Source organism: Musa acuminata, chromosome BXJ1-3 (assembly GCF_036884655.1).
Source record: "Musa acuminata AAA Group cultivar baxijiao chromosome BXJ1-3, Cavendish_Baxijiao_AAA, whole genome shotgun sequence".
Taxonomy (NCBI): Eukaryota; Viridiplantae; Streptophyta; class Magnoliopsida; order Zingiberales; family Musaceae; genus Musa; species Musa acuminata.
The window spans coordinates 42,326,041-42,343,996 of record NC_088329.1 but is presented as its reverse complement, the minus strand read 5'-3'; the positions used below and the strand labels follow the sequence as shown (position 1 = coordinate 42,343,996).

The 17,956-nt window shown below is 40.5% G+C and overlaps 3 protein-coding genes across 7 annotated transcripts; 1 reads left to right on the top strand and 2 right to left on the bottom strand.

Moving 5' to 3' along the window:
- The first annotated feature begins 1,330 nt into the window (after positions 1–1,330).
- LOC135638961 (large ribosomal subunit protein cL38-like) lies at positions 1,331–1,657 on the top strand. Its single transcript, XM_065152597.1, has one exon. It carries the CDS (start codon positions 1,331–1,333, stop codon positions 1,655–1,657), a length of 327 nt encoding a protein of 108 aa, XP_065008669.1.
- A 361-nt stretch (positions 1,658–2,018) lies between these two features.
- On the bottom strand, positions 2,019–10,271 carry LOC135632127 (inositol-tetrakisphosphate 1-kinase 1-like). 4 transcript variants are annotated; one of them, XM_065140557.1, is made up of 10 exons: positions 9,898–10,271; positions 7,927–8,008; positions 7,628–7,660; positions 5,855–5,975; positions 5,353–5,445; positions 4,274–4,393; positions 4,020–4,196; positions 3,861–3,916; positions 3,595–3,679; positions 2,019–2,469 (listed from the first exon to the last, which is right to left on the bottom strand). In XM_065140557.1, exons 1-10 carry the CDS (start codon positions 10,068–10,070, stop codon positions 2,372–2,374), a joined length of 1,038 nt encoding a protein of 345 aa, XP_064996629.1. In that variant the 5' UTR covers positions 10,071–10,271; the 3' UTR covers positions 2,019–2,371. The 4 variants fall into 4 exon arrangements, with proteins under 4 accessions (XP_064996629.1, XP_064996637.1, XP_064996642.1 ...); XM_065140565.1 differs by lacking the exon at positions 3,595–3,679; XM_065140570.1 differs by lacking the exon at positions 4,274–4,393.
- A 5,034-nt stretch (positions 10,272–15,305) lies between these two features.
- Positions 15,306–17,087, bottom strand: LOC135632120 (transcription factor bHLH25-like). 2 transcript variants are annotated; one of them, XM_065140549.1, is made up of 4 exons: positions 16,773–17,084; positions 16,249–16,686; positions 15,802–16,164; positions 15,306–15,718 (listed from the first exon to the last, which is right to left on the bottom strand). In XM_065140549.1, exons 1-4 carry the CDS (start codon positions 16,806–16,808, stop codon positions 15,638–15,640), a joined length of 918 nt encoding a protein of 305 aa, XP_064996621.1. In that variant the 5' UTR covers positions 16,809–17,084; the 3' UTR covers positions 15,306–15,637. The 2 variants fall into 2 exon arrangements, with proteins under 2 accessions (XP_064996621.1, XP_064996612.1); XM_065140540.1 differs by having other exon boundaries at positions 15,306–16,164; positions 16,773–17,087.
- Positions 17,088–17,956: the final 869 nt, after the last annotated feature.

Genomic DNA, 17,956 nt, shown 5'->3' with positions numbered 1-17,956 from the left:
CAAGAAGAACCCTAATAGACAAAAATTTTAACAAGTATCAGTACCCAAAGGGAACCATCAAGAACCCTATCAAATGTCAGGAAAATGGAGAAAACATGAACTAATACCCAAAATAATCCAGCAAGAACCTTACCGAACATATATCAACAGAAGAAAACACGATTTAGTACCCACAAATTTCCGATAAGGACCATCAAGAACCCAAATAAATAGTGATTCCAAGTAACGAAGAATCAGAACCCAAAGAATCAACAACCCTAATAAACAAACTTGGAGTAAAAGAAGGAAACACGAATTGGTTTCCACCAAAATCCAACAATTAGCACCAAAAGATTCCGACGAAAACCAAGATTATTTACATCAGAAACGACAACAAGACTGAACACCAAAGGAGATTCCAAGAAACAAAGAGCACTATTACTCCGACATAAGAAATAACAGAGGAGAAGTCGTCATCACACCATATTTCTTGTTCTAAATGCGGTGAAGAGCAACGACAAGACAAGGAAACCACCCTAGAACCCTTGCCCTTCCGACGACTCCGCTCGAGGCCTCTTATATGTCGACCGGAGAGCGAGTCCTTATATGCGCTTCCCGATGGTTCGATGCGATGACTTACGCCATCGGAACTTATAGCTTAACTGGAATCCATATAACTCGTTGGGACAATTTTCTAAAAGAGCCCTTCTGCTTTCGTTATTCCCATTTAACTACTACTCTTTGTAGGTTTTCCCACCAAACGAGTGTCTATATATATATACACACACGTGTGTGTGTGTGTGTGAAATTATAATTTTAATTGGACGAATTCACCCAAAAATAACCCATAATAATAAAAAACATCAGTTAACCATGCAATTAAAAGGACAAAATTAAGATTTATTTTTTCTCTTTCCTTTTGAACTTTAAGTTATATTTTTATTTCTTTGAAATCTGTGTTCGCACGAAAAGGAAACTGCGAGAGACTAAGTTCGCTGTACCGTATCGTATCGACGTTTCGATCCGGGTTCGATACGGTATAGTACCGATATATTGGGTGATATATCAAGGCGTACCGAACGGTATACCTTGATGTATCGAATATTTTTTTATTTTTTTTATATTATAGTACTGCTATAGTACAGTATTCGGTACGACAGACCTTACGAGAGAGGGTGATAGCTCGTACCAGATCATGTCTTAGTCGTGTGCTAAGGCGAGGCTCATCATCATCCATTCGCCTCCCTCAACACCAATTCGTGGCCCCAAATCGCGTGCGTTATCCTCTATTTAGCTCATCGCACCGAGCTCCTGCAAAGGCAGAGAGGACAGGGAGAGTGAGCGAGAGACGATGGCGTCGATCACGGGGATGTTGGCGTACGCCGTTCCCATGTCGTGTACCAGCAGCAGCAGACCCAGGGCTTCGTCTCCCGCGTCGCCGGGCGGCGGCGGCGGGGGATGGATGGGAGTGGAGTGCTCGTCGCGGCCGCAGAAGAAGGCGACGGCGCACCACATGAAGACGAGGCCTAAGAAGACGCAGCCTTGGGACGTCAAGCGAAAGGGCCCGACCGCGTACCCACCTCTCCCCGTCCTCCCTCCGGATTGGACCCTTGTCCCCGAGCAGGAGCAGGCGGCGGCGACGGAGGTGGAAGAAGCTCCGGCCACCGGCGCAGAGTGATGAGGAACCTGCTTTCTCTTTTCCGTGCTAGCATTTGCGTGCCAACTGTTTGATGTTTTGCCATTTAACTAAATTCTCTGCTTTTCTCTGAGAGTCCCCATCTGCTAAAGATTAATTTCCATGGAAATTTAACGATAGACGATCCCACAGTTGCGCTAAATCGGGAGCAAGAAAACTAGGGGAAATTTCAACTTCCCGAAAGATATCATCATCTCCGGCACGAAGCACCAAAATCCGAGGACACGAGGGAGAAACCAAACAAGAAAACCTCGAATGCATCACCTTTATCGGGCGGAATCGAGGCCGGAGAAGTCATCTGTCGCTTGAATCGGTGATCAGCCACAAGGGTTACAAAAAGGCATTCAAGACAACAAATTTATTGGTCATCACAGAGCCACTGCATAGTGTTGGGAAATTGGGATTACATGGATCATGGTACCATTGAATGGAACCATCAGTCATCTCACTAGCACATGAACAAGCAAAAGAAGAAATTAAGGGGTGGAATGCGTTTGATAAACAAACCAGCATGCAGTGACATCAGTGATCAGCACTTTTTTTGTCTGCGTAATGCAACAATCCAGATTCATAATCCGGTCATCAGAGGCTCTTTTAGATTGTGAATCTTGGTGGCATTTGGATCATCATCATCATATTCACCAGCATTTCATTGACAAGCAAGCAGCAGTCACAAGCCATATATATATGGTCTGGTCAGTTGCTGCTGCTTAGTCGCTTTTTGTAGTTGCTACGAGCCATGCTTGCAAGGAAGTCGATAAATATGTGATCATATCCTGGCATTTTGCTATAACCTGCAAAGATTTCCAAAATACACAATTAGTAAGAAGAGTAGGTTTGGAGTCCAAATGTGGCAGGATAGGTTTGCAAGAAGATCTAAACTTTCCTAGTTATAAGAATACAGTGTCCCATTTATTGGAGTTTAATATCATACGAAACAGAACGATGCAGCAGCTATGAAGTAACCCTCCGAAGGTCCTTCGTCGACAAGGAGTACACAAGGAAGAGGGAATGACAAACTTATAATGCTCATAAGCCCCAACATTTAGTTTAGTTGAGAAGATAAACCAATCCATTAGGGTGCAAATCAAATCAAATGGATTGTTATTTGAAAGGCTACCAACTTTGATAATAAATAGATTCACTATGCACTTATCAAACAAGGAAAGCTTATCTCAGCTGTTTCCAACCAAACTCATCGACTCAGCGTTTTCTGATAACTTTCGGCAAAAACAAACAAATATAAGATATTTTGCATTGTTTACAATTCTAATTACACAGACTAAGATCTTATTATTTTGGATTTTAATTCACAAGTACTTCTGGTGTTGGATTTAAATAAATTTAATAAGACATACTTTCATACGGTTAGCTTTAATAAGTGCACCCAAACTCACCGACTAACCATTGCTTGCATTCATGGCAAACATGAAAGTTGAGAAATTATAATTTATGGTCTGTTGTCATTTCTTCTGACAGGACTGGTGATGAAGATATTCTTCTTGTTCCTCTCTCTTTCTTAATCTTCAATACTTGACAGTTTAACAGGAAATCAAACAACCAAAATAATAGTAGACAATACCAAGGTTTAAGATTATTCACTCCTCAAAACCAAATTTTCCTGACTGCTATATCAATTGCTCTAGTTGTTCATGTGTGATTCTCATTCATGCATTACATAGAGATGTACACCCACAAAATACCAACTATTCTTGGTCTATTTCTTTTTCTTTTTTATCATTCCAAATGTTCCGTAAGGAATCTGAATTTTCCAATTAAACATAGAAACACCTCAAAAGAGAAAATATAACAAAACCAATGTATGATGAAAAGAAAAAAAAAAAGGTGGTCATCAGCTTGAAAATAGTGTGAATAAATAAGCTCCACTTTCAAAAAAAAAAAAAAAAAACTACACTTGCCTGGAAAATAGTTGATATCGATGACATAAAACCCGTCCCTTGTCCCATGCTCTCTTATTATGTCTATGTTGAATAATCGAAGACCCTAATGTGACACAAAGGTGAGAACAAAAAAAACTTTAAAAACCTACAACTATTTGGATAATGCACATATATAAGAAATCATCTCACCAGAAGACCCTAATGTGACACAAAGGTGAGAACAAAAAAAACTTTAAAAACCTACAACTATTTGGATAATGCACATATATAAGAAATCATCTCACCAGACGACGACGGAGCTCCCTAGCAAGCTTCTCAAGCAATGGCCTTGGAGGAAGCTCTATAGAAGGACAATATCGAAAGAACTCACACTTCACATAATACAACATACTTATTGTCAGTTATGAAGAAACCAAAGGCCACATATGTTCCAAAGACTTTACCAGCAATGCTAGGGTCCAAGTCGGCATCATCTGCGGATGCTGCTGCACAAGAAACCCTGGGAAACTGAAAGACACCGGTACTGCTTAATAGTTCGCGCTTACTGACATCAGGGAGGGAAAATCGACGAACAACCTTTATTGCCTCTCCAACAATATAGACCTTGAAGAGAACACCACCTGTACAAGGGTGAGAAAATACATTTACACAGTACATGGCATAACCTGGAAGATGGCAATCAAGAACATGCTACTACCATGATTAATGAATTCTTGAAGAACAAAGGGAGGATCAAGCTTTGACAAGGAGAATTCGTCATAGGCAAGTGATAATTCGTGTGACTTTGCACTTCCATCAACCACCAATGGTTTGGCGACTGCAAATAGGAGAGAAAAAGAATCGACAAGATCACAGAGAATATTTCCATGCTTGAATTACCAGCTAGAAATGTAGCTCACATCCTTACTCATCTCTACTATGGTACATACAATAAACAGTGAATTAGATTGTAGACCACATTTATCTATGGCTTAGTAAGTAAAAGGACATCAAAATCAAATGTTTACTAGCCTGACTAAACAGGTGGTGCAACATACATGTGACTTAAGGGTGCAACGGCAAACTAACCCAAACATGGCAAGGGAACAGGAGCCTCTAGGAACACATGCCTCCCCTGAATTCACATTGACCTATTTCATAAGAACAATTTGTCATTGGGAGTACATACTACATGAGTTTCCCCATTGGACCGGGAACATACATGGGCTTTTTGAGTGCAACCTGTCATACACATGGACCTCGCTCTTAAATAAAATTTCTCATTTCTTTCATAACACAAGATATTCTTTCATACCACAAGATATTCTTTCATCAATTTAGATCAAATTTGTAACCTCATATAAGACAAAATGCGGCAGATCATTAAGCGTATGAGTAATTCGACAGTTAGTCATCAGAATTTTATTCCAAAAATTGATAATTTTATGATTTTAATCAAATATAAAAGTTATCATCATTATACAAAACATATTTGAGCAATCTAAAACATATAATATGTATGCAATGGATATATTTAGGCTGAGAATATAAGACATGAGAAATATACTTCTCAAATATGTCTGAATATTAGTTACTATTATAAGAGTTGAGATACATCAAAATACTGTTTTCTAAGAAAAAGTAAGAAATTCTATCACATGTATCTATTACCGTTACTACTATAAGAGTTGAGATACATCAAACTATTACTTGAGCACTTGTTGTAATATGTAACAAGAACACCAAGATGCAAATAATAGTGATGCTCATAACAAATTGGGCACCGTTGTGTCTTACCCAATGGTAGAGCAAGTCCAGCTCTGCTAACTGCATCCGGGATCGATGATGAATCTTTGGTGATAACTAGTTGCCTGGGAGTGCCAACTCTGCCTGGAAATTGGAAATGATAGTTATGAGTCAATTAGATAGTTTTAGATAGACTGGAACTACGACAAATTTCTATTCCTGCTCAAGAAAATTGCATCAGAATATTATAAAATTTCAGTGAAACCTTTTAAGAAATAGAATATCTAAATTAGGAAATCATTTTTCAATATTATGAGAAAGATTTAATGTGACTGATGGTCAATACCTAGCAATCATCATTAAAATTAATAAAGAAACTAAACTAAATGTCCAACTACAAAATGAACATAAAGATGGTCGTATTATTACCTAATGTAGATATATGGTAAGTTCAACTTGATAAAAAGGAAAGCAAGAAACAGAAAAGACATCTGACCAAGCACCAAACCCATTTGACATACTACATATTGAAGCAAACTTTGGTTTAACTTACCATAGCAGTTTGATAAATTCAAATCAGCTACATCCTGAAGCATCGATTGGCGATTGTACAAACGTTGTATGGCAGCTGGTGGGTCAAGGACAGTAACTTCCGGATGATTTTCCATATAATCCTTCAAAGAATGACAAACAAAACGAGTAAAGATATGAAAAATTAAAAGGCGTGGGTAGTGCAAATTCAATTTGCAAATCTCATATCTATTTCATTTACAATACACAAAAAAAAAAGAATTTCATACATACATTTACATTCACACTTAAAACCAAAAATGGAAGATGAGTGAAAGACTTAAAAACTAACCAAAAGAAGGTATTCAACTATAATACTACTTCAAGCATACTTCAAATATACTTAAAGCATGTAACAAGAAACCTTGGTATATACCACCTGTATTGGTCCCTTGTTAGACCAATACATACCGCCCATACCAGACGGCATGCAGTGATAGGACGAACCTTGATTTTATATAGTAGTACTATAATGTCACATAACTATATTGATGGTAAATTTGTTACTACCTCTTATTCTGAACTTGTATTGTTAATTGACCATGTAACAAGTCAAGAATAAAGTAAATTATGTGGATATATGTTAGAAATTTATTAAAAAAATATCAAGCGTACTATGTGGAATTAAACTACTTATGTTATAAGCTATAATTTGGTGCAAAGCTCATGTGGAATTTTTTTTTGTTGAATCATGTGGAATTAAAAAAATATCAAGTAAATCATTTTTTGTGCAAAGCTATATAATTTTTTTTGAATCATTTTTTGGAATTCATCCAAAGACTTGTATCAATTGTGATTTTATATACTGTAAAAATTACTTGCATTTAATTAATAATTTCATATACTGTAAAAATCATATCATGTAGGTTCGATTTTTATTTGGATGAATCTTTATTGTTTTCTGATAAATTTAATTGTATTACAGCTGTAGTATCTGAGTACACTGAAAATTATATGATGATATTTATTTGTTCACAATGCTAAGTCTATAAAATTTAAGTATAAATATTATAAAACATATTAATCAAATATTATATATATTTAAAAATACACATGCCCTCATCGTGTCCGTGTCCGTGCTTATTAGATTCAAGCATACTTCAAATATGCTTAAAGCATGTAATGAGTAAGCTTTTATCAGACCTTTTCTTAGTCAAAGGTAGCCATGTAATTCAATTGTAAAATACAAGTAGTTTAGTTTACAATAGAGGTTCACAAAACATATTTGTAAAAGAAGATCTAGAATCTGCTAAAAGATAAATTATATAAATTAAATAATAGAAGAATATGGAGAGGTCCAGTGTACCAAAACCAAAATCTAGTGCAGCTAATGCCACAAGGATCCAGTGTACCAAAACCAAAATCTAGTGCAGCTAATTCTATAAACACCTGGAGTTACATGGCAACCGTATGAGACTTAGCAGACAATATGAATTAAAATCCTGACATACAGGAAATCTTGCAGCTTCAAGTTTTAACTACCTAACAATCAACCATGACAAGAAAAAATGCATGCATTCTATTTAGGTCATTACACATAAAGATAAGCTTTTAACTTTACCATGCTTTTTTGTTTACCACTTGGTATTACTTCAGACTTGATCATCATTCAAATGTACCATTCAGAACTTCTATGATGCATGAATTACGTTAGGGTGCAATTATGTACTGTTCAGACATCAGAGTCATTGATATCAAGAGATAATATTGAGCCTACAGAAGGTGAGATACTTCTGTGATCCTTCAATTTACTAACCTCCAGAACTTGTTGCCACTCTTTTCCAGTCAACTGAGAGAGAAAAAAAGGAAAGATAAAGAGCTTATCAGTCTCGATACGTTTAAAATCAATCCATAATAGTTGGATTAATGGGTCTTCCTCCCATAATTACAGAAAGCACCATTGAGCTCTAAAAGGACAATGGCAAGCAGTTTGATAGTTATTTCCATGGCAAGAATTACTGGTCTATCTATGAAAATCAACATCAATCATCCTTAAACTAGTAATCCTGCGTAATCCATCAAAAGAACTTCAAGTGTTAAAGGTGACCAGCTGACCTTGTGCAGAATAATGTCAAAAGGACCTTGATCTAGAAGAAGCTGGCTCTGGTCAATGGCGACAAACACAATTCCTTTCTTCCTGCACCCCATAGTACAAAGTCTAATCAATTAAGTTCACGGAATCAAATACTAGGCATGTCTCATGATATTTAAGTCATTAAAATGGCAAACCAATTTCCCTAAGATAAATAAGATGAATAGACATAGAATATCAGTAGCAATAGAAAATTCTTTAGCATATATGTGAAAACCCCATGTGCATGCTTTCCTTGTCAAGAAAAAGGAGTTACTCTTCTCCTAATATAAAATCTAATGGTCATTGTCAGTCAACATTGTCTAAAACAATCAAACCACAACAGTTACCAAGATATTAGATGGTTACTTGATCAAATGTGGCTTGGACCTCAAAATGAAGTGGGCAATAGCAAAATTTAGATCAGAATGGTAATTTAGAAGATAAAAACATTGATTTGACACTCGAGAAACTGTTGGTAAAAAGGAAAACAGAAAATGAACCAAGTATTCAGCAAGAAAAAAAATTAGTAGTAATATGCGGGATTAGAAGAATAATCATGGAAATCTACAACTGACTTTACAGTAGACATTCTAAAAAAGGAAGTAAATTATATACGGAATACATTCATCTATTACTGTTCACAATAGCATTCAAATAAGCTTACTATCCATCATAGATGAGAATTTTTTTCTGCAAAGTCAATAATTTGCATAAATGCCATCATCCCATATTTTCAACAGCAATAACCAAGAAAAGAACAATGAGACCAAATTAAAAAGGTTTATACAAGAAAAAGCAGTAGTCGATCCCAGATATTTAGGTTTAAATATGTTGATTGTTTCTTGTTATTAGGTTCAAGAAAAATAGCACTAGATAATCTGAAACCTTTCTTATGGTTCCCCCCAATATTTCCTCAGTGTTCTACTATTATACTTGTCATGTCTAACCTGTGTTGGGACATCTCATATCACAAGCATATTTAAAATTCTTCTTCAAGTTTCATTAATAAATTTAGTTTCATGTAACAAATAAATGAATAAAAAGTCAATAAATAGCTAGTTTCTGGCAAAGCAGATTGTTAAGGATAAACCTTGATACATGAAAGCCTGTAAAGTCAATGTCAGCAGACTATACCCTTTAAAACCAAGAGCTAATAGAAACAGGAGAGGGTTGGCAGCATAGCCACAACAGACAAATGTCAACCATGACGATATGACATGCTAAGGATCCAAGACTCCTATAATGAATTATTATAGTTTTGACCATTTCAGCAGACTGAGCCGTACAAGGAGCAGAATTTCTGATCTAAACAACTGAAGATTCTAGAAAAAGGACCATCCCCAATAAAAACCAACTGGCGAATCAATACCGGTGTTTTGCTGGTGTATAACTTCCTCCAGGAGAAATAAAGTGTCGAAAGCTTTGTTATAGACTCTTTCGGGAGATAACACTCAGAAACCAGCATTAAAACGTATTTCCCACTGTGTGTCGCATAATGGTCGGCTAGGAACCCAAAAATTAATCCACAATTTTGTGGATCTCTTCGTAAGTCATAAGTAATGACTGCGCTTGGGTTTTCTCCATATCAAGCTTCATCAAAATCGACATATCTCACGATAACAAGTGAGGCACGGAAAAAAGGTTAAAAGACACTAAAAAGGCATTCATTCGCACGAAGGAAAAAAAAAAACTTAACTCTTAAAAGTCTCTCCTTTTTCTTTTTGCCTAGAAACCATTAAAGATTCCCCTCTGACACTCAATCTACTGACGATCAAAAGGTGAAAGATCAAAGAAAAGTGGGAGAGAAGAGCAATTTAGTGGTATCACAAGAACATCTGGGAACAAGGTTTATCCCCAAAAAATCAAACATCCGATGGCCGAGAAAAGACAGAAAATTCTATCAAACATGGGGTCCTTGTTCCCTGTTCCTCTCTTTTCAGGGAGAGGCTCACCTGGCCAATGCTTCCAGTTTCGGCTGGAAGAAACTCTTGACCTTCTTCGACGTCAGAGCGTACCCCACGACGAGCGTCTGCTGCGGCGGAGGCGAAAGCGACATCGGCGGCACCCCCTCGTTCTCCTTATCCTCCTCATTCCGAACGTAGGAGATCTCCCCGATCAACCTCATGGCCACCCTCCTTCTCACCCTTCTTGCCCTCCCCGAACCAACCCCTAAACAACCCACGAGGGATCCGCAAGAAACCACGGAACCCTACAAGGAGCCGTCCGTCGTCCTCGATCGGCCGGCGTAAAGAACACGCGCGATGGCTTCGATCCCGGGAGGCGAGGAGAAGGCCGAGATGCCACCCAGAGACCCGAGACGAGCGAGAGTGGGAGGCGTCGAAAGGAAGCGGGGTATTTGTAGCGGAGCTTCGGAGGACGATTCCATCAGGAGCTGCAATGACGGAATTGGGCGCCCAAGATGCTGTTAATCACTCGATTGCCATCGTGCCGACACACCAGGGCGCGGTGGAGACGGCTTGACCAAAGCATGTGATTCCCACGTGACTACATAGATCGGGTCGGGTTTGGTTAAAATGGGTCTGGAGATTAAGCCGAATCGATATGAGCTCGAGTCTCCCACATTTAAATCGGTGGATGGTGGACAGATGACGCGTTATTATTTCTTTAGGTAGCTGTGCAATTAATCTCCCGATAGATATTATGAGGAATATGAACGTGGCCATTACCTGAATCGGAAACAGCACGTATGATAACGTTAGGGGGGAACATGTGAAAAAAGGGAAACAACCATGGGTTGTTCTTCTTGTAGTGCAACCCAAATGGGAAAAGGGATTCATCTCTCCTCAGAGACATTTAGCTATGGATTAATGTCACACGATCGATCCTCTTTAAAAGAATGAAATTTCCTATAGATAGAAGATATGTTCAAGACAGCTTAACGTCGTTGGCACAAGACCGATATACACAAAATCGAAATCCAAATAAAGCAACAAAATGTGGTTCATATGAATGCTTCTCCTCCCTACTCGGCAGTTGGTTGGACCGAATCTGCAACACGTAGTGAAATGAGCAACTCAAGCCACGAATCGAGGGAGGTTTGCGTACAAGCAAGATCCTTATCGTTTTAGCTTTTGGCATTAATTATTATGCGATTAAATTTCTTTTTTCAGTGAGTCCATGTCGTTCCTTATGATTCGTGAAGAACGATTGATGAGTGGGACTGAGATCGATGCCAGCTCCCTCTGCGTGCCACATCATGGCTTATCATTATTGGAGGTTACGTTGAAATGGATGGAGCAACGCCATGGTGGGTTTGATGAGAACGGGGAAGGAGGAGGGGCAGTCCTGCAATATCTGAAGCGACGCGTGGCGCCGATGCATGGGATCCAGCTGCATCGTTTACGTAGCCGTCTTCTCAACGTCCTGTTGTCATATTTTATTACAAGAGATTGCGCTCGGTGCTCGATACTTAAGTCGGATCCTCAACTTTGACACCATCGGTTTCATTGACACGTAACACAAACTGGACTTTCTTGAGTTATCCGCGTATGGGTGATGTTATCTATATCGTTTCTATTAGAATCATCATCATATGGGTCGCTCATCTGAACTAGTTCATCCTCCGGAACTCGTAGCAATCGAGGGTCTATCTATCTCAAGAACGAAAAGAAGATCAAAGTGTACCTGTTCTTAATATATAATCGAGAAGAATCGAAATGTTAAAAGAACTTAATATTTAGAGTAAGAATGAAAAAAAGCAAAAACCTAAATACATAAAAGGTTAGTAAGGAAAAACCTTACTATATGGTGGAATCACAACCTGCAACCAAAAAAAGGTTACAGGTTAGAATTTTCTTTGATTATTCAATCCATTTGACCTGTCTTTGCGACATGTAAAAAGAAAAAAAATTAAAAACAAACGGAACCAAGGTTTGCGATCTTGTTGAGGATAAGATCCACGGGATTGTCATTAATGTCTGGTGATTCAACCAGAAACCCACAAGCAATCTTTTAATGTTTGCTCTGCTGCCTAGCTAGTAATGGACGTATTCCACCTGCTACCTCAATAGAAAATAGCTCATGAGACCATCCATGGAATGACGTAATGTGACGAGGAGAGAGAGGTTTCTCTCCTTGGATTACTACTGCCATCAACAACGACCATGAAGGAAAATATTATCTACCGACAAGACCAATAAAAAACATAGCATCAATTCACTCGACGAAGAAATATTCAGAGCACACAGGAAGAGAAAACTACGGCAGCCACAAGTATCCCTATCTTTAAACCTTCCATCCATACCTTCGCCAACTTAGAAAAGTTGCACTACAAAGCAACTCCCTTCACTAACATATAAAAGGTCCCAAATTTCCACCCCACATGAATATTTCCGACGAAGATGGATCGTAACATTAAAATCCATACAGTGGCGCACAAATGCATACTTCGATCTACAAACTCACACGTGGTTGGCCACAATTTGGGTGTGCGAAAGGCATGTGGCACGTTTGGCTGCGGCATTTCCACAAGAATCAGCCATCAACTTGCTTTCGAGGCCAATCTCATCGCATCCAGTGATCATGACATGCCCCTGACAAGCGGATGGCTGCTACCTTCACATGGAGATAGTTTTAGAGAGCAAGTTTCAACTAAGCGTATGAGATTCCTTTTGTTTGGCCAGGAAGGTACCAAAAAAAGAGGAGTTTGTTTGTCTTCTCTCCACATGTCTGTGGTGCATATGGTAATAAAAAGGTTGGGATGTCCAGCAATCCTACTCGATGCCGTTTTATCTAATAGCTTAAAAAATGCTACATCCAAATTAAGAACACTCATATGAGTGTTAGCTAATCCATCTATATGGATATTTTAAAAATAAATCCACCTATTAGGAATATTAGTAAAACTTTAATATATGCAAGTGCTTTCTCGAACTTATTACATATTATCCCTTGTAATGATCGACTTTTAGTATCTCGATCCTTACACTTTTAAAAATTATATTGGGATTCCTATACTTACGAAAGTAAAATATTTAATTATATTTCTTCTCATACTATCAATTCTATTGATAAAAATACAATACGTACTGCCACGAGCACAAAACGACACTAAAAGAAGGTTAAAAAGAAAATTTCATAATGCTATTCTCACCATCCAAAGGAAAAAAATTAAGAAAGAGAGAGAGGAGGGTTTTGTTGGGAAACGAAGTAAGATATACAATTCAATTGCTTCATCTTCTCTTTGTATCTTTAGAGATTTTGTTAAAAAGTGAAACACTCGATAAAAATGCTCTCTCTCTTGTGATCATGCCTCCTCATTCATCAAGTATTGCAAAACTATTGGTTTCTCAACTATTGCTTTTACGAAAGTTATAGAAATAAAAATTAATATCGATGAAAATAGTATTATAAAATTATCTTTTAAACCTTGTTTTAATGTTATTTTTCATACGTGACAATATATGTGACATTTTCATTAACAGAGTCGACGACATAAAGATAAACGGGATTAAATATTTCACTTTCGTAAGTATAGAAATACAATATAACTTTTTAAAAGGTAGCAAACTATACGGATAATATGTAATTAGTCTTATATACTTTGACTAAACTCGAGACTTATTCCACTTTAATAGACAGGATAGGGTTGCTGTTTTGAGATTAGTTCTAGTCCACTTTAATATATCTAGAAGTATGTTGACCTTTCACGACTCCACGTCGGTAGGAGTATAATGCACTATGCATTTCTTAGAACACAAGACTGGAACCTTTCTTAGCCTTTATGGATTCTTCATTAGGGGTTTGGTTCTTCGCTTCCAAGGCCATGGTCCTTACATTCTAAGAATAAGGGATGTGATCTGGATTCCTTGTATGCAGGCCAAGCATCCACTAGTCCATGCATGGTGATATCAGGGGTTCCATTTGTGGATTCCCTTCAATCCATCTATTGGTAAACGGATGCTTCCACCACCACACCGCAAAACCAAAGAGACTTGCAGCATCTTCAACTTAAAGAAAGCAAGAATGGAATACTGATTCTACGGGATCAAGTTCCGGATTTGGGAATTCCATAAGTAGTCCATACCTGAGCTTCTCACAAGTAACATTGCCGACGCACTTGAATGTGGCACTTCCTATGTCGTGGAATCAATCCAATTCGTTGGTTCCTCCTTCTGGTGGACTTCAAATCTTTGATACGGCCACACTGAAAGACACCTACACCACAGAGAGAAAACAGCATGTCAAAGGTTCCAAAGCAAGTAGTAGTACGATAAATTTGGGTCGTCATTTGGGCTCGGATACATTGGCCCAAAATGATCTAAGCCTGCAATCCAATCTAAGTTTCAGCCCAAATCAGCCCATACACTCTCCACCCCTCTCTCATTTGGGCTCATCCGGCCCGTGGTTCGTAATGTAAGTCGTGAAATAGGTCGGGACACGAAGCAAATCGTCCGCGTCCACCTCGTTTCCCGCCGCCCCCGTCACCGCTGCGGTCACTACCACCACCGGCTGTGGTCTCACCTCGCCCACCCTAAAATCGCAGAGATCCGGCTTCTCGCCGGCGCTCCGCCTCCGTAAGCCAGCCATGCCGCCTCTCACGCCGGCCTTCTCGAGCCCGATCTCTTACGCTCACTTCGTTTCTTGATTTCGAGGCGGAGGAAGCGACGGCCTGCCGATTCGCACGCCGAACCCCGACACCCACACGCCCTCCGCCTGGAGCCAGACTCCATCGATCTTTCGACCCAAAACCCATAGTTCCATTGCAGGAGAAAGAACTCGAAATCTTTTAGGGTTCGCTTACCGAAATCGCCTGGGAAGGGGCCGGATGCAGGGCTTTCAAGGAAATTAGAGCGTTCGAAACTCCCACCACGAGAAATTTTAGGAATCCCCACCAGCAACAGAGGGCGAGACGCCATCGATCGCCGAAGGAATTCGTAGAACCGAAAGAAAGTGGCCGGAGCAGAGACGAGGAAGAAGACGAAGAGGGGTGGTTTCATAGGCGGCAGATCCCTGGGTCCCATAGATGACATGGCGAAATCCAACCAATGAGAGGCGAGGGAATGATGCGAGCGGTTCGCTTTTATGAGTAGTGACGGGACCAGCGTTACGGGTCGATCAAAGCCGTTCGCTTTTAGATGGATGGTGAGGATGAGATCGCTTTATTCGGGTGCGGGTTTAGAACCCTGAAATAAGATCCGATAACCTCTTTCTTGTAGGATTTAGAAGCGTTGCGTCCGAATTCTGATGCGGTGGCATCGCCGAGAGGCTCAAACCTAAATGGAAGCTCTCGTGCATGATTGGCAGATTGCTTGCAACAGCACAGCATGTTCGGTGTCCAATTCCACAAGATGAGCACAAAAGAATAGAAATTACTCATAAGAGATCCTCGAGAAGGAGATGGACAACATCTTTTGCTAGAGTCGTCGGGCTTTGTAAGGATTAGACATCGAATGGAAACTGAGAAGCAGGTTTTGAACTGTCGAAATCCTCAGAGAAGAGGAAGAAACAGAGGTTTTATGAGAGTCAACCTCCCTCCTACTACAAGTCCTCAAAAGAACATGCAACTGTGTCACTCTTCTGCTCCAAAAACATGATCGAGTAGCTCAACCATGCAAAAAAGCTAAGAGAGAAGAGCAATGAACCTGCAGATCGGACAACACCATGCAGCAAAAACTAGTGAAACTTGTCTCGAGGAGGAGGAGGAGGAGGAGGAGGAGATCTTGATTAGCTTCAACGAACCGACCGTTGTCTGAAAGCGGAGTTCAGCTTCTTCACCACCTCTTTGGCCGTCACGCAGAACTCCTCTTCCATCTGCACAAGAAGATGATAACAAGTTCGTTCATGTTGTTCGTCCGTACGACCGTGGTGGGTAGGAGAAGGGCGGTGGATCTTGCCTGGGTCATGACGGTGATGTCGAGAGAAGCAGCGGCGAAAGGTATGACGCTGGTGTTCCCCACGGAAAGGTGGAGCTTCTCGATCTCGGAGAGAGCTTTCACCAGCACGCCCTTGCGGTTCTCGCAGTGGATCTTGATGAGGACAGCCTTGTCGCACACTCTGGCCTCGATCTCGGGAGCAGGCCCGCCGCATGGGTGTTCGTCGGAGGAGCTGTCGTCATCGTCGGCGCAGAGCCGAGACTTCTTGACGAGCACCGCCTTCTCCGCCTGCCTCTTCGCAACTTGATCTTCCAGAGACTTGACCTGCTCTTCGAGTCGCTTCAGGTACTCGATGGCGTCCCCGAGAACGGAGGCCTTGTCCATCTTCCAAGGAGTAGAAATTTGGAGGTCGATCAGACGTGTCGAGCGTTGGCGGAGCAGAAAGGAGGAGCCGATCCAAGAACGTACCTTCTTTAGACCAGGAACTACTGCGGAGAGTGCGATGAATCTCTGGCTAAGCTTCTCTCTGCGTTTCCTCTCGGCCACGACGTGTTCCGGGTTATGAGAGGCCGTCCTCGCCGCCATGTTTGCCCTCTTGGAACCCTGCCCCGACATGGTGTCGTAGTCCCTCTTCGAGCCACCGCGGATCGGCACAGCCATCTCTTCTTTCGGCCTCATCGTCGGAACATAGAGAGCGGAGTGACAGATGGGTGATTCCGGCCTGCCAAACGATAGAATTCTTGGCCACGAGGCGTCGGTCTTGGTGGCCTTCTTGGGAAACGAAGCATGGCTTTCAGAGGAGGGAGACGGTTCTACATCTCGCAGGAGGCCCACTCCCAGTTGGTCTGCGCCGAGCTGATCCAGAGCAGTCCATTCCCACTGATCAAAGAAACTCTGCTCCATTCCCTGCGGATTCCAAAGACCGACTGCATCATTCAGGAAATCATCTCAGAAATGCTTAACCCAAGAACCTGATCCCGGCTGCCGCTTACCATGTCGGAGTAGCACGGAGATGCCGATGCCTCCATCAAGAGAGATACTTTTTCTGCAACGAAGAAGGAGAAGCGAACCTCTTCCCCTTTTTATGTTTATGGTGTTCGGTCGAAGGCTGCTTCTGCCGTTGGTCTGAACGTTCTTACTGCCTCCATGACCGACGCTTTGGTTGCTTCTTTCTATGCGAAGACTATTTGCTTATCCTGCCGTGTCCCATTGCCTGTGGTGTCAGCAACTTCATATGTAGCTCGTCAACAGCTTTTATTTATGGCTGAATTGATGGCCAAGAAATAATTGGTATCTCAGTAGTCCCCATAGTATTTTATAATGCTTCGCCCATCTGTAGCAACTCAGCCACGAGGAGATATAAATAGAGAGAGAGAGAGAGAGTAGAAACAAAAGTACTGTTGCTTGCTGGGGAAGAAGATGGAGTCGAGGCAAAGCGTACACACGGAAGAACGCGTTAGAGGAGGCCTTTGGAGTGACGCGACATGTGTCCCCTCGCCATTGCAGTGCATTTGACCACGTGGCACATTGACTGACTGCCTGAAGTCAATCCGCCGCGACCGTGTCGGCTACGTGTTTCCTCTTCGTTCAGACTCTTCCAAGCCAAATTCCATGTCTCATCTACCATCAGAGCGTCCCATTTGGTGAATCTTGTTCGTCTTATTCCGAAGAACACGCACAACAACGTCAGCACTGATAGCCAATCAGAAGCACAATCTCGTAAACAAATTAATGGAAGATACTGCAACTCCAGCAATCTCGGATCTGCCTCACATTCTTTTTCTCCGAGGCCATATGCTGATCATCTGGTCCTCGATCTATCCATGGATCACTACATCGCCTCCAATCTTACAGCAACGGGAAACGGGGAACTTGGTCATCTTCGTACGTGCATTCTTCTCTGTTAATTAATCATCATCTAAGTCAAATGTTCACAATTCTCCAAACTCAAAATCAAAGATGTTCGGTGTTTATTTGATTCTTTCAATCGATGCGGTAATCAGTTAGTGATTTCTATTAGAACATTTCTAATTTTATTATTTTGAGAAATCATTGATGACTATCTTATATTTAAAAAAATTATATTATAATTCTTATAATTATAAAAAAATTAATTTTTATAATTATGAAAGTGAAATATCTAATTTCATTTACCATAACAAGTATTATTGACGAC